Consider the following 19,588-nt stretch of genomic DNA (forward strand, 5'->3'; position numbering starts at 1 on the left):
GGTGTTCCTGTAGCTCAGGTTTAGTTCAAATTAATCCAGGAGTCTAGCCGAGTCAAACACAACTTCCCATTGGTTGGCTGTGTCATTCCGAGTCCATCTCTGTGGCTGGTTTCCATGGCAGCGCCACATTACCGGAAGCCATCATGTCTACACACATTCGGCACGCACATACGTCTCTTTGCTCACATTAAAGCAGCAGAACACAAAGGATAATAGATACTGAAAACTACATTTCGTGTTGGTCGAGAGTGAAAATGTCTGAAAAATACAGAAAAGATGGTTTGCACAGCCTCAAGCATTTCAGGATTAACATCTGTACAGTTTTATCAGTGACATATACAAAAAGCTTAGATATACATGCATACTTGGCTTTGCATGGCCACTGGGTGAGTCCAGGCTCCACACCATCTTCCCTCCACAACTTATTACAGTAGGCGCACATACACAGAAATGCTGTAACATCCACAGTCATGAACTCCAGAAGGAGGAACTTCAGTGGCTTCACCAATGGTTTCAGGAGTGTCAAGGCCAGCAGTGTCATGTTGGGTATTCAGAAAAGACAGATCATGGAAGAGGGAGACGTACAGCAGCTGCTCCAAGAGACACTGGCATCAACTGGGACTTGTTTTATTTGACAAGTTGTTCCTGAAAAGCTGTTTATGGGAAGAAACTGGGATGCTCTATTGAGGGAGACGAAGGGCTGGTTGTTAATTACAGGTGGACAAGTGAACCTGTTGGCCATAGAAAAGGTGGTTGGAGCGCTCGGTTATGGCCTGTCTGGCAATCTCCTCATTGGGGAAGGTGATCAGGGCCTCACCGCTGCACTGGCCACTGAAGTTATACAAGATGAGAACGGCGTCTGGCTGGAGCTGCAGAAGAGGACAAACGGGAGGCAAATAAGTTACGGTTTTTTTTCTTGCAGCTACACCAAAACACCAGGGGGGGGCCACACAAAATCAAACACCAGGGGAAGCCCACAAAAACCAAGGAAGAAGACGACTCTAGGAAAGACTGTTTCATCAAACCGGTTAGATTGGGAGGAAAAAAAGATTAATGGAGGGGGGGTTTAAGGAGCACAAACAGAGGACATTCTACTCCCCCAGGACCTGGATTACATCATTGTTTGCATGCAGTCGTGTCAACAACATCTTGTACGCCAAAAAGACATGCAGATACATTTCAGTGATCACACCAACGACGGAAGCAGTAAAAAGCACACGATGAGTTAGTGGGATGAAGCGTTCAGGTTAACATTCAACGGAAGATGAACGGTACCCCAGGTTACCATTCATCTGTGATCACAAAATCAACACTCCCAATTTGAAGACCCTTAAGATGATATTTTCCAAAATTTCTTCGATCACACACTTAATAGACAAAAGTAACACCAAAAAAACGCCCGGCTTCCTGCACAGGAAGTATTAATGGTTTAAGGCAAAACTGAACCCACAGTCACATGACTCACATTCGTGGTCTCTAGTCTCTTTAGAGGATTCACTGGCCAACAGGACAGTTTCATTTTGATGTATTTTTTTTTTGGGGGGGGGGGGGTTGGCATGCTGGGTTATCAGCTCAGATCAGTTATGGCTAGATTGGGCATTTCAGTTAGTCGTGTGTGTGTGTGTGTGTGTGTAATGGCATGCTATGACCTACATATAAGATAAACAGTAACCAACATGTGGATAGCGTGTTTATTGCAGGGCATGGAAAATGACTTCATATCCAACCAGCCAATCAGAACCCACATTTGTTAATCACTAATTCAGCGTCTTCCTGCAAGTTGTTGTTTTAGCCTGAACACAGAGATATTATGAAAGTTTAGGAAATGCCCTCTCTGTCCACACCGGTCTGGAGACCCTTCTTACCTTGGGGGGGGGGTTGAGTCCCCTAAAGACAGAGCCATTCTTTGGGCTGAATCAGACTCCTGGCCTGTTCGCTCATCTGAACCATGCTGCTGTACTCGTCAGGGGCGTACTAGACATCATAATAATGAACGGACAGTCAGGGTGGGAGACCTTCATTGCTTCAGATGAAAGTACACAATTAAATCCACACAAGAACGTCGACTCAGTCACTTGTCAAGAGGAAGACACACACACACACACACACACACACACACACACCCTATCTTTCTTCTACCCACATGCACACAGATATAAGTATAGGAGTTGCACCAGCACTAACTGACAGGTCATGTAGACCAAAGCAGACCCACGCTCTTTGCCACAACAACAGCATGACACCCCCCCTCCTCCTCCTCCTCCCTCCCCCCTGCACCTCAAACCCCACCCCTCCCTGGAGAAACCTTCTGAGGTCACACCTGTCAGCGTTCGTACCTGCTTCAGAGGATTTCACCTGATTTGGACTGGCAGCAAAAAAATGTAAGAAGAGAACAGAGGTGGGGGTAAAAACAAGTCCAGATGTGTCCCTCAGGTGAACACCAGTGTGGTTTTATATTAGAGCCACTAATGGAACGTCTCTCTGGCTGGACGACAGCTATGCAGTCTGACAGCTCTGACAAAAATGCCCTGCAGCCTGCAAACACCAACAGGTTCCTGTCAGTGGGGTGACGTGTGGGGCCACATTCACTGACCTGGTACCCCTGGAAGAAGCTGAGAAGGTCCTTCACCCCAGCGTTGTAGGGCAGGCCTTGCATCCTGACCAGAGCCCCGGGTTGAGGAAGCACCGTAGAGGCGGCGGCTGCAGGGTGGGGTTGGGCTGCCACTGCGGCCGCCATCGCTCCTGGTGGAGCCGCAAAGTAGCCGACAGTAGAAGGAGAAACTGGGGGGCTAGAAAGAGAAGATGTCGGGTTAAAAAAAGTGGAAAATTTACCAAAAACATGTGACCTTTTACCTGAAAGTTAGCTGCAGCAGGTGAGGCACTAACCTGGGGTAGTAAGCTGTGTAGTTCATGTTCATATTCATGTACAGGTGTGGGTGCGGGGGGTAGTAGGCCAGTGTGTGAGCTGGGCTGTGTGCAGTGGTCTGAGGAGGTCTAGGAGCAGCCAGCAGGGGGGGCTGGTAGAGGGCAGCTTCAGAAAGAAGGGCAGGAGGGGTGGGGAAAGCAGCGTAGGCTGTTGGGGGAGACAGGCCTACAGACAGACAGGACATGTATGTTAAAGGCATGTTCACGTGTTCAGAGCTGAATCAAGGCGACTGGACTCGTAACGATATTGTACAGAAATGGAAGAAGCCTCCAAGGATGAGAGGCAGAACTCCAAGCTTTGAACACGTCCAGCTGACTTTATTTACAACACAGATCTACCACGACCCAGCTAGAATATCCACAGACATTATGCTCCCAGTTTCTATGGTAACATGAGTCAATATGAGCCCTGAACACACATTATTGTGACACCTTTGGGCTGTTTGTCAGACTGTTTGGCAGTCAGAAATAAGTGTCAATGTCAAAGGGACAAACTGTATATATAGACCTCCATGACTGCTGTCCTGCTAACAACGTTCATCTTTACTTTCAAAGCGGATGAAACCAGATGAAAGTGTCCAACAGGTCTGACAGCCGGAGCGCGCGTCTCAAATGAAGCAGAAAAACAAGAAAACGACCTCGATCAAGTTCAAATCTGACAAAACAAGACCCAAGTCTTAAAAAGGATAGCAAAAAACAACAACAACAAAAAAAATCAATATATAAAACTGAAGAAACAGCTCAGCGCCACACTGCAGCCACTGAATATACCCGTTTTCATGCAGAAAAGCTGAATGACGCGTCAATGCGCATACAAGAATATTTTACAACAATTTTAAATATTTGCATAAATATTATTTTGATTATTGGCAATTAAGATGGAGTTCACCTACAGGGCAGCTTGCAGGGCGGAGGAGAGAGGCCGCTGCGGTTCAGGGTTCCTCCCATCAGCACGATGCTCATCTCCTCTGTTGAGCACTGGAACACCTCCACGTAACGGTCCTTCATGGTCTTTTTATGGCACTTCTGAGCCACCATGAAGGCCTTATCAGACGACTTCATTTGGATGAAAGCGTCGCCTGAGGGCCGCCCCTGCAGAGGGGGCCGAGGAAGAAACAGAAAGACAGGAGGATGTAGAAGAAAACGTGAGCTACCTGTTGGATTTGGGGGGAAAAACATTTAATCTGAGCAGAATCAATCAGTTTGAGTCTTAAATCATTTTTATATTGCAAAGAATTTTAATATACATATAATGACTGAGGGTGGTTTAAGTGAAACGTGCACGAGCCCGTGGGTCAGACCTGCTGGTTGAGGACCATGTGGACTCCATGGGGCTTGATGTCCACGGTGTGATCTCCCATGAACTCCAGGATATCCTCGATGCCAGCGGTGTAGGGCAGGCCACGGAGGCGGACACAGTCGCGGGTGTTGCTGGCCGCTGGGAGAAAGGGTGGCGTGGCGAGGACAGGGACGGGTACAATGGGTGAGGGGGGCAGCGTGGAGATCAGGGGTGTGGACATGTAGCGGTTCAGGACCTGGCAATCACAAAAAAAGAGCCAGTATTAAGTGCATGTAATATAGAAGGGCTTTCCAGAAAGTTTGAGGCACGAAAGACAATATATGATTTATAATTTATTAATTTCAAATATTACTGAAATAACCCCTCAGAGTATATCAGAGTATAAAATAGACTGAGGGTTCCGTTCTGACGATGACGATCATATTTTTCTCCAGCTCAAGCCAGTAAACCAAACTCGCCTGCTGCACCTCCGCCGCGGTGCTCCGGAACAGTTCAATGTACCGCTTTCCCAGGATCTGTTTGTGCTTCTTCAGGGCGTTCTGGGCGTATTCCTCGCAAGAGAAAAGCACGAAGGCATCTCCAGTAGGACGTCCGTCAGGATACTTGACAAAGAGTAAGCCTTCGGTGCCATCCGTAACCGGGCTCTCCGGACCAAGAAAGGTCAGCACCTCCTGGGACGTGGCGGTGAACGGTAGCCCTCGCATACGGATGATCACCTGGTTCTCTTTGGACAAGAACTGAGCCACCTCGTTTGACGTACCTGGTAGGGGGACAGCAGGGACACGTGGAATCTTAAATCCTTAATGAGACATCAGTTTATCAAATGAACTAAAAAAAGTTAGCCTACCCACATAAGTGTGTCCAAAGATCAACCTGATCGGTATTTTACTTTTTGATATTTCATAACAGGGATTGAAATGGGCCAGAGCCAGAATGTAGGACCATTTAAAGGGACAGTAAAGTTAAATATTAAGTGACATATATGTTATTCATCATTATGAACATTAGAAGAAGAAAAAAATACATTTTATATGTGTAGCATCATCTGTTTGGTTCAAGCTTAAAATGTGCGCCGCAGCAGCTTCAGCATTCAGTGGTCGCGTGGGCGTCATACGTGACGGGGGCCACACAGCTCAGCAGCCATAAGAAACAATGCAGCTCTAGACTAGAGATGTTATTTTTTTCTTCTATTTTTCATAATGATGAATAACATCTCTGTCACCTAAAATTAACTTTACTGTCCCGTTGAATAATCCTTGCCACAGTGGCATTCCCCCCTACAACATAACACAGTGATAAAGTTGAACTGATTTCCTACCCATACAATATAGTTACAACTGTACTGTAAACTCATTTCCAATTCAAAAAAAGAGAGTAGTTGTGTGCTTGAACTATTTACTTAAAGTCCAATGTGCTGTACTGATTTTGTCAATCATCTGAGTAAAGTCCACAGTCACAGTGACGGTCGCTGGAGTGTGTTTCATTGTCTGCTATCTCTGCTGTGTTAGCGCTGGCTGCTGCTCTGTGGTACACGGGCCCTGGGCCCCGTCTTTGTCTCTTCACACCCCCTTTGTGTGAGCACTGAGCCGGTCCTTTCACAGGCCGTCAGCCTCCTCTACCTCAGGGGAGTGGGGCTTGAGGCTAAACTGAACAGGTGAGCTGCTGTTAGCCGAGAGTAAATGGCCTCTGAAGGGTTAGACTTGGGGTGAGGAGGTGAGGAAGGGAGAGGGGGCGGTGGGGGAGGCACCTCACAAAGCTTCTTTCATTTGCTCCCAAGATAAGCTGTTGGTGAGTCACTGAGATGAGGCAAAGACACGGGTAACAGGAGAACGAGTCAGAGCACACATCAGATCCCTGCTTTCACCATCAGCTAAGAGCTGCCGGTTTACAGATGCAGAAGGATCTGATTTATCCTCAAAGAAAGCCATAAAAAAGACGAAGAAGTGGACGCTAAATGAGGCTTTTCACAGCAGATCTTCATACAAACATGGAGAAGAAGAGGTGGGGGGAAAAAAAGTGAAATCTGACCTCCAGCAATTTTGAGGAATTCCTCTCCTGTAGCCTTATAGACCTGAGAAATCAGAAAGCAAAATGGATTCAAACATAATGATTAGTCCTGCTTTGTACAACATTCACCAATGAAGTGAAAACGTGATAAAAAGGAATTCAATTTATGTTTTAGAATACATTTTTGTTCAGCATGGAAGCAGCTAAACCCAACATGAACCTTCAACACTTAATAAGCAGAGACACAGTGTACTAAAAAAAGAAATCAAAGCCTCCCCCCCCCCAGAATTTAGCTTATCTTTGACAATGAGGAAAATAGTTCAGTATGAAGTATGAGACTCGCACCCACCCAGGGATAAATACAAACCACTGACACGTTTTGAAGCAAAGCATTCAGGTTTAGTCAAATGAATTAAAACGCTTTAATACACGTGCAAAACTGACGCACCTCGATGTAGCGGCTGCCCATGTGGTGCTTGTGGCGCTGCAGAGCCAGATCTCTGTGTTCTGGGTCGATGAAACGAACCAAGGCCTCACCGTTCCTCCTGCCCTGAGCGTTAAGGCACAAGGCCACGCCACCCCTGGAACGCAGGCGTAGTGAACGAGTATCAAGACACGTGGAGTGAGGAATAAAACAGAACGAGCGGTTATGATTGGCATCATCATCACGTCATGCGAGTTAATAGAATAGCTGCCAAATTCTCATTTATTTTATTGGCAAGAAGTAGGAGAGACCGTCTCACTACCAGAGGTTCAGAGGTCAACACCATTTGTGTATCCTGTACCTGATTATGTTGTATGACTGCAATTGAAAGGTAAATGCATGCTGTTCTCTCTGTTCTATTTATGTACATGTACTTTTTTAAAAAACATAACGTGATTTTTTTTATTTTTCCCAAAAATGCTGCTGAAGCCGAACATACTTGGCGATACTGAGGCCTTTAAAGAATCGTGCGATGTCCTGGTCTGAGGACTGCCACGGAAGCCCCCGTGCTCTGATCACCGTCTCACTGTTCACCATCTCTGTCTTACTGCTGAAGAGGAGAGGGGGGGGGTTATCAAGAACATCCTGACCTTATTCAGAAAAATAACAAGAACACATTAACAAAGACTGTAGATTTACCCAACAGAAAAAAAAAATCACTCTTGTTCAGTTTGAACAGCGACTGAAGCTGCTTTCAGTGAGTACTCCACGCAGTAATGAACCCGCTGCTACCAGATAGCCAGGTAAGCACAAGTCACACAGCTTTAATAACACACTTGTGGTTCCCTAATGCTGTAATCAATGTGGAGGTCTGAGTGTGTCTGGGCTGCGGGGCTGTCTGTAACTAACACACTCAAAAACACAGCGTGAAGTTCATGGAAAATGATTGTAATATTTATACATACCATGCACCGGAATCAAACTTGTACGTCACTGTTTCAACACGGGAAAAATCGTGGTCTAAAAAAAAAGAAAGTAGCGAGATTGAATGAAGTTGTTTGATGCTGAATGTTTTGTTTTTGTAGTGAACAGGTTCACCCTGACAAGGAGTGTGTGTTTTTGTTAAACACACCGCATTCCTGTAATTTAATCACACCAATATATAAAAAAGCTCATAAGAATGTGGAAACTTCCACTGTAAAGATAGAACTGCCAGAGTGAGCTGGACATATTAGCCTGGTGACAGTTCTGGAATCATCTTATGTTCATCCATACTGCAGAAAATCATCTCAGGCGGAGTAAGAGGGTTATTTAGGTTTCAAAAACTCTACTTGGAACCCAAATAAGTTCTGTTTTTATGGAAAGATAAAACAAACATAAAATTTGCTCATCCATATTCAATTTGGGATGAGTTTTTTTAAACATTTATACATATATATATGTTTCCAACCGTCACCAGTCTTAGTATTTTTCATCTCAGGTAATTGGTTGAAACCGTCACATCTTGTACGGTACAAAAATCACTTACCGTGAGGCTTAGTCCGGAGGTGAAGTACCAACTGCACCATGTCCTGCACTTCCTTCACCCCAATCAACTGGTCTGACACCGCTGGGAGACCAACATCTGCACACGTAGAGTTAAGGGCGCTGAAAAGTTTAAGATGCACTTGACCTGAAATGATTTGTCTTATGCTGCTAGTCCCAAAAGCATCAGTAAACTCAACTTGAGCTTTTATTAACTGGAAAACATCGCTTTCCTTGTGTCCAATTTCTTCAAATGTATGTATGATCGACGATATCATTAAGACGCAGCAGATTTCATGCACATGCTTGAAAAGGATGCATTCCAACATGGAGTTGAGGTTGAGCTCCTGCACCGGGCCGGCGCCGGGGCAACATTTGTGAAACTCCTTCCTCACGTCCACGAATGAAAAGAAGCATTCTGGAAGAACAAGATTCTGCAAAGACAGACACATAAAAGAAGAACTTAGTATGATTAATGATCGGTATGATTAGTATTAATACTGTACAGCTAAATGTAGAGAAGAAGATGAAACTTCAACAAAAACTGAGAAAACCCTGACAGGGCAGAGCTTAACATGTTAGTGCTCAGCAATTATGACAGTAATCCCTTCTAATATTATGGCGTAACATGTCTGCAGACTTGACAGAGGAACAACAACCTTTTTGGAGGCTTCTGGGTGGAGGGCCTGTCGGATGACAAGGGGACTGTTGACACAAAGAGTGTAAGAGCTTCTACCAAGGCATTTCAGCTCTGAAGACACCGACTGCTGGAACTGTACAACAAACAGGGGCGGAGAACAGAAAATCAAACAGACATCGCAGATTTACACGAGGAAACGGACGAAGAACAAACTTCAGATCAGTTCACAAACAAACACGACAGATTTAAAAATATAAAAACCAGTATAGAAATGTTGATTTTGTTGCTGCTGCTGTCGTTTCTTTCTCATTACAAACAAGGCTGGTCCATAAGGTTGCTGGTTTTATTTTTTTTTGCACAGCAAGTGAAGGAGAACACAAACAAGATCACAAGACAAATCATCAGGATCGCAATTTTCTCGACCAACTGTCACAGAAACAAGAGGGAAAACAGCCCATTCAAGTCTGACCGCCTGTCTCCACAGTAACACCCAGCCCCGAACACCAGCAACATCCATATACACCTTTATTTATAACGATTACATTCTTTGTGTTGTGTCAACCTGCTTTTGGTATCATTACCCCCTCCACAGACGGCAACATTGACATATCAACACTGATTCAAAAGACAGTCCGATTCTCAGCACAACGCACACGTCTCTCAAAGGCTCGAGAGAATTCTGGTTTTGTTGTAGTTTGGAAGCTTTTAGAAATCACAACTGTAACTCACAGCAATAGGGACTCCAAAAAAATGTCATCAAGTTAATGGAAATAAATGCAATCTAATCTTCTAAACTAGGTTTTAAATATGTGGATGCAAAATATTCCACCAACTTCCAATTTACTTTGGATATACAGGTATATATCCTGACATACGTCGACCGAAACACGATGGTGAAACACCTTGGCTTGTTTCATTAACTCTCCACTTTTCCATCGTACTTCTTTGAACCATCCAAATGACTTCTATAAGTGCACAATTAGACCATCTGGGTGCGACACCACCTAAAACCCAGCACTGGCCATCTTCACATGGCCACTGGCTATGAACGACATATCTTCAGAGTGAGGGAGTAATAGTGGTGCGTGCTGAGGCATGCTCCTTAGCAGTCCCAGCGAAGAGCAGGGGCTACTTGGCAAAGCTATATACCTCAATTCTTGGAGTTTGATATAAGAGACTAGGTTGGGTCAACAGAAACCTGAGGTATCCAAAAATTCTGACTGAAAACAAAAAAAATAAGATGTAATAAATCTCATCTGCTTGTTGTTTTTCCTTGGTAGTGGTTTTTTAGCAGCTATTTAACTATTTATTATATTATTTATTGTTCATGGGCCAAATGCGTGTGGAACAAGTGATGGGATGCCTAATTTTTGGTCCCCATCAGACGCAGGATTCACCTGCATCCTGAACATAGATCACCAAAGCACAGTGGGTCTGCTACGGGAAGTTAATCTGGTCTGTCCTGCAACAGAGGCTACACACTGGTCCCCCTGTCTCCATGCCATTAATTACAACAAGTCTGTCCAGTTTGTTCTCGTCTCCCCAGGTCACCTGTACAGTATGTCCAGTTGCTTCCTTCTCAATAAACTGTGTGTCTGAAAGCTCACAAAACAAATAAATGATGTGTGATTCTTCTTTAATACACTTTGATACTTGAATTTTTCATTGTTTTACTAGCAAATAAAGATAATCCAAAAACAATAACAGTTAAGTTTGGCTGGCAAATTTAGTTGCTCATTTAAACAGCCATACTGCAAAGTTTCATGTTTGCTGTGATAACAGAACTAATGTTTGTTCATAGCTGTGCATGCAGCTCCACCTTAGCCAAATTACCAAAACCGGATTAGAGAGAAAAGCAAATGTTTTCAAAGACATGACAGAGCAATCTTTACCTCTCTTCTTTGTCAAAAACCACAGCAAACAAGCTGAAGAGGAGACTAATCCAACACCAACAGGCAACAGAAATGTGTGCGACGCACGATTAATGGGTTAGAGAGGAGCGTCGCGCACAAAGCTTGGGTTTTTAACCTGAGCTGCACACCATGTGTCAGCTTAGAAAGAGGCTACAAATTTCTTGCTTCCACTTATTTTTTTCCCCTGATAATATTCTGTGAGATAGTCAGTTGAGGGAAAATGTGATACATGAACAGTATCAAGACGTCTGTGGAAATACTCAGCCATCCAGGTCATGGCATGTGTCAGTGTTGACCAAAGTCAACTGGACTGGTCGGAAAGGTTTTTCCTGTATGTCCAGCTGACTTCACTCATCACCGGGTTGTCCATATCACTAAAAGAAGCCACGTAGAAAAAGTACAGCAATGCTAACCATATAAACTCTTATTCGGCAACTGGAACTTACAGCATTCAGTTTTCTTTTATATACCAGATTCATCCCCGTTGGGAGTTTAAGATGGAGAAAAAACAAACACTTTTTGCCTGTTTGCTTCAGATAAAATGAAGACCTTACAGCCGCAGCAGCATCAAAGCACCCGAGGAGTACTGCTGACCATTTTAGTATAATTATTTTTAAAAAATTTCACTTTAATAGGACTGAAAATAAAGCTGTCCAAACATCCCTCATTATGGGACAGTGACCAGAAACAATCATTGAGTACAATTTTAAAATGTGTGACATTAAGTTTATCTAGTCACCCTTTATAGATAAACGTGACGTACTGAGAGGGTATTACAAAATACTAACTTCCAAATTTAGATGACTGCCAGCTTTATTTGCACCAACAATATTACCTTTTGCTGCATTACTTTATTTTATAATTGACTGGTTTCCGTGACAGCAGGGTGCTCTTCTTGACCGAAGAAGACTTGAACTGGGACTTTTTGGTTTTGTGGCGCTCATGCATTAAAGGAAGGATTAACCGGTTCTTTACCATCACTTGGATCCAGGTCATATTTTATTGTGTGGTAGGTATTACAGACATGCAAACATACCTTCAGAAATCCTGCCAACATAAAACAAACAGACCATTAATGGTTAAAACATAACTTTGGCGGAGAGGAAATAAAAAAATAATTATGGCAGCTTTCACTTTTGCACTGCCCTCCGTGGCAACTCCACAGACGACGGGAGGAAGTGGCCTTTGAACACGGGCCTATCAGCGTTTGGTCTCCAGCGTGAGCGGACTGTTTGTATGTTGAGGTGAGGTAGGGTGGTGGTTGAAGCAAACTCTGATAAGAGCAGATAGGAGTGTTGAGGTAACTGCTCAAAAAGGACATGGAGCTAAAAGAACCATGCACACTGGCATTTCTCACGACACCGAGTAGTTCTGGATGTGTTTGCGGTGAATGTGTTCATTTCTGACTTTAATCAATGCCGGAAAAAAAAAATCATAAATGCATTGAGGAACACAAACATCCACATCACAAGTAAACAAAAATAAAAAAATAGGGGATGGAGATAATAGCTGTGAGGTGTCAGACGGTTCCCAGACACACACACACACACACACACACACACTTAACTCCCCCCCTCCAAACATTTCAACACATCTACTAGTCAGAGGGAAACAGGCGTTCATTAATATGTGTGACAGTGTGAATGAGTTAATGTGCAAAAGGAAAGAACTTTCAGTATCTGCATCAAAAGAAGCTCACTATCATTAAATAATTATAGATGTGAAAGAGCGCTACAAAGTTCTGGAGGTGAGAATGAATAAGAAGTTGTCCTTGGAGTCCCCAATTTGTTTCTCCTCTATTAAATAAACTGACCGATCCAGACCAGCTAAACAATAAAAAAAAGGCTGAAGTAATTCCTAAATGTCTAGAAAAAAAGAAATCCATTTGTTTTCCTGCCCTGTATCAAGGATCAAACTAATCTTTCAATGACCAATAGTGAGGGAAAGTAACCAGTGGGACTATGGTATGGCAGGAACCAACTGATTGCTTTGGTTAATATTTGAAGGTTCAGCACACAAACAAACCTACAACACAGCTCAAGTCTTTTCCAGGTCCACATGGAGAACTATGTCTTCAGTGCTTTGATCCAGTGCCAACTGAAAGGTCAACTGTCCTGTGCCACGCATTGTGTGCGTTAAACCCAAAAGCAACGCAATATGAAACTAGAGAATGAAAAAAAAAATTAATTGAAATGATTACTCAAAATGGCCTGCTTGTAAAGACCTGCCATTATAAGCACAAGTCAGATGCACTGTTCCAGCATGTTAATAAGAGGTTCTGCAACTATGAAATACTGGAGGGGTGGGAACGGTGCAAACAAATTCTCTTGCAAGGTTGAAAAACATGTTTGGCAACATGTACTTCTGTCAAAACAAGCGTCTTCAACAGGGCGGAACCAGAAAGAAAATGGTTGTTGTGATGGTCACAGCCAACTATGAAGATGAAGCCAATGGATTTAAAAGACTCCCCTGAAATCAGTCCTCCAGCCTAAAAGCGAGGCGCGGTCCCAGATAAACATTCCGCCTTCCAGATGTCTGCAGCAGGCATCAGTCTGAGACAAGACTAGACCTGCGACTCGTAATCTCCAAATGCCTGGGGCCGTGCCTACGAGCTTCTGCAAACTGTCAGGAGAGTTTAAACTGTCAGGGCCGGACCAATGACACATCTCATCCAGGTGAAAAAGTATTTTTCAAAAAGGTCATCAGGAGATATTTGACACTCCTCGCACTGACTTCACGTGTGACACCCAGTCAGACTCGTCATGTCTCGTCTCGCTCTGGGCAAACTGACAGAGCAACATTAGTTTAACTGACGCCTGAATTTCTCGTCAACTCGTCAACAGGCAAACACATTGTAAAAGCTGTGGGGGTTTTTTTTTAAATTCCTGGTGTGAAACGTGAGCTCCAGGATTTAGGGCCCACATTGACCAGCGACACTCACCTGTTGCAGGACTTTGTCCAGGGGCTTCGCCTTCACCACGTCTTCCAGAGTCAGCCCGGTCTCCTCTTTACACTCGTCTGTCAGCTCCAAAGAGTCTGGCTTGACAAGACATTTCTGAAGCTTCCCGGCCTGTGAACGAATTTAACGGTTCATGGCACAGAATACAGTGTGGGAGAAGATTATTTATAAAAAAATCAATTTAAAAAAAAAAACAACCTAATTGATGGCAAATTACATTCACATAATCAGGAAATAAACTTTGATAAAAAAACAAACAAATATTGACAATGTAATTGCAAAAGCACTTCATTGTCAATAAAAGGGCTCTATTAATAGCAGCTGACATGCTAAACCAAAAAGGTGTGTTTTCTCCACACTTCCACACCTGCTTGTTCAATTTCTGTGCGCGCACACCTGTGCGGACAGGTGAGGCGGACGGCCAATGGACGTTAGGTTAGCGTCGGGAGCAGCAGGCCCCAGTCGGCTTCAGAAAGCACACCATAATGATTTAAAGGTCTACACGTCCTGTTCCACTACAGGGACACACTTTGCCACAAACACTCCTACAAAAGAAAGCAAACAACGACCGGACGGCTCAGGAGAGTCCCTACCTTGTTCTCATGTAGATCCACAATTTGCCACACCAAGAGAATTATTTCCCTCTCATCCGAACCCAGTTTACCCCCATTTGCACCAGCTGTTGCCCCAAAGAACACCACCAGAGTATCACTGTGCGAAGCCATCAGGGACCACAAGGGTAAAAACTACAATTAAAGCAAAGATTAAAATAAAAATAACACCAGGGTTCACCTTTTTCCAAGTGATAAGAAGAGCGAACAAAAGGGCTCGAAACTCAATTGAGGTAAAGGGAGAGAAGAAGGAGATCGTTTTCAGAGGAGCGAGGAGAGTTTGCGGTCGGAGACTGTACCTGTTGAAGCACCTGAGTGTGTTCTATCCAGAGATACTGGTTTAACTGGTAGAGAAGGGTGGGAATCCGCCTTTCCTTCACACGAACTCCATAACAAGCCCCGGAGTTTTTTCTCCTCCCTGCGTGTTACCTGTGTGGCTCTGCCTCTGCGCGAGGACAGCCGCACACGCCTTCCTTATTGGCTGGTTTGGAAAGGTGAGGGCGGGACAAATGGGCGAGTGCTTTAATCTCATTGGTTAAATTTATTGAATCCGGAAGAAGCCAGGAGAAAGGCTCCCACAGGAGGCTGTCCAGGAGGCATGTAACCTTCTGCTGCACTTTTCATTCTGATAGTGGAGTGAATGGCCGAGAACTGAACACAGAACAACCTGGACAGCACACCTGTGCACGGCAGAGCACGTTTTGAGTATAGTGAGTTTTAGAGTTCTGTTTGTATTTCTGTGGGTTACTCCCTCAGGGACTAATTTTCACACCTAGTGTAACCCAGTAACCTACACTGAGTGTCCTGTTCATGTGCTCGCTGGATTCCAAACACTTCTTGGTTGGGTTGCACTAGAAAAGTATGTAGAGATAGGTTTTGTGACCCTGAACTGATTTTAGAGGGTAGTCGTTATCCTGTAAAGAAAGTTTGGAGAGAAATAACCACTATTTCTTCTCCTTTTGCCATGTTAGACGATAAAAGCGTCTCCAAAAACTAGAACCAATGCAATCATATAGATCAAAGCACTGGCTTTGATCTATGGTCTCACTCACGCTAGCCTTCTCCCTCGTCTTTCTACAAAAGTTGTACAAAAGTTGAAATTTGACCTTGACTTAGTTCTGTCAAGGTCACCATCTCTTTTTCATTCCCTTTGCCGCCCGAGTCATGTGCTTTTTGTTTCATCTTTCTATCCGCAACGGCTGCGAATCTGTTTAGAAGACATACTAACGGACGAAGAAACCCATGAACACTGATGTAACGACATGGCTGGGGCAGCATGACCGGGACCATGCTATTGTGTTGTACTGCTATTCAGAAATTGTTTCTGATTTTGCTTTTGTCGTCTCTATTTGGTTCTGCTTAAAATATGTTTCCGTCTTTGAATGTATTTAACTTTTGTCCTTCATGTCTCCCGTGTTGCAGGTTTTCTCACCGTTACAATTTGAAGGATGACAACAAGTCTGTTTTGAATCATCCAACAACATGTTATGAAAATGATTGTCTGCTTTTATTTCTTGTACTCGCATATGTTTTAACTTATTTTAGCAAAGAATACAACAGGGCAGCTTAGTCTAGGTTGCCTAATTGTGGCAAAATATTACAAAAAGACTTCACTCAAGACCGAGTGTAAATGTTTATTATCTATATTAGGATTTTATGCACAAAATATGTATAGCCAATGATTACTGTAGTGCCTTCATGAGAAGATATTCCCTTAATGCTGCTTTTTTATTGAGACACAACTAGCTGGAGGGAAGAAGTAAATCTAGGAAGGCGACACGGCGCTAGAATAAAGTAACATAATTAGAATAACTAATTTTAACTTAGTTTTTTATTCTTTGCATTTTTCATTCTACTGTCACTATGAAACTTTTAAAAAGATTTAAAATAAAATGCCACTTCATACAATCTGGAGTTTTCAGTGACCTGGTCCTCACTGCTCCGCTGGAGTTTCACGAGTCTTTGGCCTTGTTCCCAGAATGCCCTGTTTTGTTCCTCCTGACACTCCCATCCCTGCTGGCTATGGGCCAGCAGTCTGTGAATGCAAGTCTTTTTGTCTTCACCTTCATTTACTTCTTTAAATCCCACAAACTAGTGCAGACTAATGCACATCGTCTCATGTGAATGTGACATCTTTTTTTTTTTCCCCCAGCTAAACCAGTCTGATTAATTTCGGGATAGGCCAGAAAACAAAATTACAAAATGATATTTCCTTATTGGAAATGACAAAGAATAAATACATTCATAACATTACAGTACCATGTTCATGCATAGTCAATAGCATCAAATTTATGTAATAATTTTTATTTCAATGTTTAATTATTTATTTTTTTTAAAAGCCGGTACTTTAATGAAAAACTTGCTTTGCTAGAGTGTCATAAGCTTTCTTCTTGTAGAAGGTATATTACATTAAATGACATTACATTATAAAGAGCCTGATAAGTAATCTGATTACAGAAATGCAACTTCTAATATCACTGGAGGTGATCAGTTTCGTGGCATGTTAATAAAAGTTTTGCGGATCCTAGAAGGTTTTTCTTTTTTTTTTACCATCTTTGTAGTTATTTGTGTCACCATTTCTGAACAAACCCTCAAAACTATAAAGAAAGGACAAAATGTTCCTTCTGTGACGGTATGCACTAAACACTTTGCTTCCTTATTCTCTAAGAAAAACTCCTGCATGCCTTGCATGCAGCCATCATTTCTTGCATCTGCTCATCTGACAGGTACTGTATTTTTGACACACCCTGTTGTCTTTTTTTATTTATTTTTACCTCCACTGTTACATCTATAATTATCTTGACTCAATAATATTTAATGCTCAAAGGAGGTGATGAATCCTGTCACAACGAGTCGTTTCAACACTCAGTTCAAGATATTATCAATCAATCAATCAAACTTTACAGGCCTTAGCTACGTCATGCTTTGTAACACAACACACAGATAACACCCCATGGGAAAATTAATCAGCTTCTTAAAATGCTTCAACTTTTTTTTTTTTTTACATTTCTAAATGAAGCTCAACTGCCATCTACTGATGTAGTTGATGAGAACAAAAGAAAACTCCGTACGTTAGTTAACAAGAGCATATAATTACTTTAAATTACCAAATGACACATAAATAAGCTGACACTGAGCCCTTCCCCTCAAAAGTGTGAGTTTGAGTGTTTCATGACAAGAATTAAGACATGATTCCTCTTTTTACAACTCCACAAAGGGAACATGTAGTTTTTCCATTTTGCAATCTTTTCATCAAGAGGAAGTCGAAAGTATGACTGCTGTCTGTGGAGGAATATCAGGATAATTGACTATTCATTATTCAAGTGAAATATGATTTTACAATAGTTACAGATTCTGGATTACATAAAAAAAGAAATGTCTCAGATACAACCACACAGTTTGAGATGCTAACCTTTACCAACAATCAAGGAAACGACATAATTAAAATGTTTTACATACATGTTGAATCTTCAGAGAAACGTATGGATCTGAAGAGTCTTACAGAAAAAACAACTGCTTGTACATCGGTGATGTTGTTTCAGGAAAAGATTGAGTTCATTATAAACTACATACAGGAGGATTTAAACACAGGTGTGCTATACTTTCACCATTTTCAATATCAGGATGTATTCTTTTCACAAATCTTGATTAATATATCCATTTGGTCTTTGGTCTCAGACACACACAGAGAGCTGTTGGTCTGACTGCTGTGCCGTTTAGACACGAAGGACATTTCCTTGTTGACCTCACCTGGGGAGGTGCTGGAGATGTGGCAAAAGAGCTTCTGGATACCCGTGTCATTCAGAGAAGTCCTGAAGGAGCGAGCTGCAAACATGTACAGGATAGGGTTAACAGTGCTGCTGATGAAGACCATGGCTCCAGCGATGAAGGACATGGTGCTCCTAACACTCTCCATATTTTCAGCTGTGTTGGGGAAGGAGTATTCAATGGCCAAGATGATGATGGACAGGATGTTTCCTATGTGATGAGGTGTCCAACAAATGGCAAACACAACCACCACACTGGCTATCAGGACTGTGGACTTGCGCTTGGACTTGAAGTCCATCCGAGTAATCCTGCTGCAAAGACAGCCATAGCAGACCAGGAGGATTGAGAAGGGTAATATGTAGCCCACAAGTGTCTCTAGCAGCATACACACCAGCTCCTGGGTGCTGGAAGTGTATTCACGGTAAAGACAGTGCTCCTTATCAAAGTCTGTCCCCACAACCTGAGTCGGGATGACGGGTATGCTGAACAAGAACGCTGCAGTCCACAGGGCCAACAACACTTTATTCAAAGCCTTTTTCCTCCTCCAGCCAGCTGAAGCAAAGGGATAGCGCACTGCCACAAAGCGTTCCACACTCATGAGGGTAATGAGGAAAACACTGCTATACATACAGGCGTTGATCATGTAAACCATGGCTTTGCAGGCAGCCTCTCCAAACACCCAGGAGCGGGCCAGGGAGTAGATCCAAAGAGGCAGGGTGATGAGGACCAGCAGGTCGGCAGCAGCCAGGTGGAGAATGAGCACCACAGTGTGGGAGCGCTGCTTGACATGTTTCAGGATGGTCCAGGTCACCAACAAGTTCCCTGGAACTCCTATCAAGAAGGAGAGGCCCAGGATCACACAAGCTGCAACTGTCCCACCAATAAACTCCTCTGGTGCCATTTCCCCTAAAGGATGCAGCTCAGTTGAGTGGTTCATGGTGCAAGAGTCGGTGCTGACAGTGGTGTCTGTGTGAAATAAAATAATGAAGTGCTGCACAAGCAAGTCCTCACTTCCCTATAAGTAGGCTGCGCATGAAAAGGGGTTTCCTCAAGGAACATTTCTAACATAGTGAGGAAAACAATGCATCATCACAAGTTATGGGTTGAAGTATGAAACCAAAAGTGTGTTGCAGGAGACTTTCACAAATTTTAAAATGAGCTAAAGTCTACCAACAGAGATATGGGTGATCCTTAATGCTGATTTTAAATGGGGTAGTAACTCTAAATTAAGTTAAATATTTTTAATGTGCAAGAAATTCAGTGATATAGAGAAACATTTCATTCAGATGGGGGAAAAAAGTTTATTACATGAGGATCTTTTGACATTTATGGTCTAACATGTTAAATTATACAGCAAGAAATACTCATCAAAACTGAGAAGAAGGAACACAGTAAATGTCTTGCTTGTAATTACATCTGAGGGTACATTTGCATCATAGGATAAAAGGAGAAAACATTTCCTTTATTAAGTAAGTTATTACGTTTCTTTACTTTCCCTTATTTATTAAGAAAACTAG

The 19,588-nt window shown here is 42.9% G+C and overlaps 2 protein-coding genes across 4 annotated transcripts; both read right to left on the reverse strand.

Annotated features, from left to right (window-relative positions):
* Positions 1-703: 703 nt before the first annotated feature.
* esrp2 (epithelial splicing regulatory protein 2) lies at positions 704-14,742 on the reverse strand. 3 transcript variants are annotated; one of them, XM_068322309.1, is made up of 17 exons: positions 14,603-14,742; positions 14,286-14,438; positions 13,675-13,803; positions 8,840-8,953; positions 8,500-8,614; positions 8,185-8,280; positions 7,622-7,676; positions 7,156-7,263; positions 6,681-6,813; positions 6,254-6,296; positions 4,684-4,985; positions 4,227-4,460; positions 3,819-4,017; positions 2,887-3,091; positions 2,594-2,789; positions 1,866-1,974; positions 704-869 (listed from the first exon to the last, which is right to left on the reverse strand). In XM_068322309.1, exons 2-16 carry the CDS (start codon positions 14,415-14,417, stop codon positions 1,888-1,890), a joined length of 2,148 nt encoding a protein of 715 aa, XP_068178410.1. In that variant the 5' UTR covers positions 14,418-14,438; positions 14,603-14,742; the 3' UTR covers positions 704-869; positions 1,866-1,887. The 3 variants fall into 3 exon arrangements, with proteins under 3 accessions (XP_068178410.1, XP_068178396.1, XP_068178404.1); XM_068322295.1 differs by having other exon boundaries at positions 7,156-7,266; XM_068322303.1 differs by lacking the exon at positions 14,603-14,742 and having other exon boundaries at positions 7,156-7,266; positions 14,286-14,587.
* A 2,633-nt stretch (positions 14,743-17,375) lies between these two features.
* Positions 17,376-19,028, reverse strand: si:dkey-148a17.6 (uncharacterized protein LOC108190685 homolog). Its single transcript, XM_068318182.1, has one exon. The coding sequence runs from the start codon at positions 19,006-19,008 to the stop codon at positions 17,923-17,925; it is 1,086 nt and encodes a 361-aa protein (XP_068174283.1). The 5' UTR covers positions 19,009-19,028; the 3' UTR covers positions 17,376-17,922.
* Between the last annotated feature and the right edge of the window lie 560 nt (positions 19,029-19,588).

The sequence above is a fragment of the Antennarius striatus genome, chromosome 1 (assembly GCF_040054535.1).
Source record: "Antennarius striatus isolate MH-2024 chromosome 1, ASM4005453v1, whole genome shotgun sequence".
Taxonomy (NCBI): domain Eukaryota; kingdom Metazoa; phylum Chordata; class Actinopteri; order Lophiiformes; family Antennariidae; genus Antennarius; species Antennarius striatus.

Excerpts from the sequence above, each read along its gene's own strand:
- esrp2 (XM_068322295.1), bottom strand. The coding sequence starts at position 14,417 with ATGGCTTCGCACAGTGATACTCTGGTGGTGTTCTTTGGGGCAACAGCT. Across the intron at positions 7,267-7,621 it reads AAGTTTGATTCCGGTGCATG|CAGTAAGACAGAGATGGTGA; the intron begins GTATGTATAAAT and ends TCTCCTCTTCAG. Across the intron at positions 2,790-2,886 it reads TACACAGCTTACTACCCCAG|CCCCCCAGTTTCTCCTTCTA; the intron begins GTTAGTGCCTCA and ends TTCTCTTTCTAG.
- si:dkey-148a17.6 (XM_068318182.1), bottom strand. The coding sequence starts at position 19,008 with ATGAACCACTCAACTGAGCTGCATCCTTTAGGGGAAATGGCACCAGAG.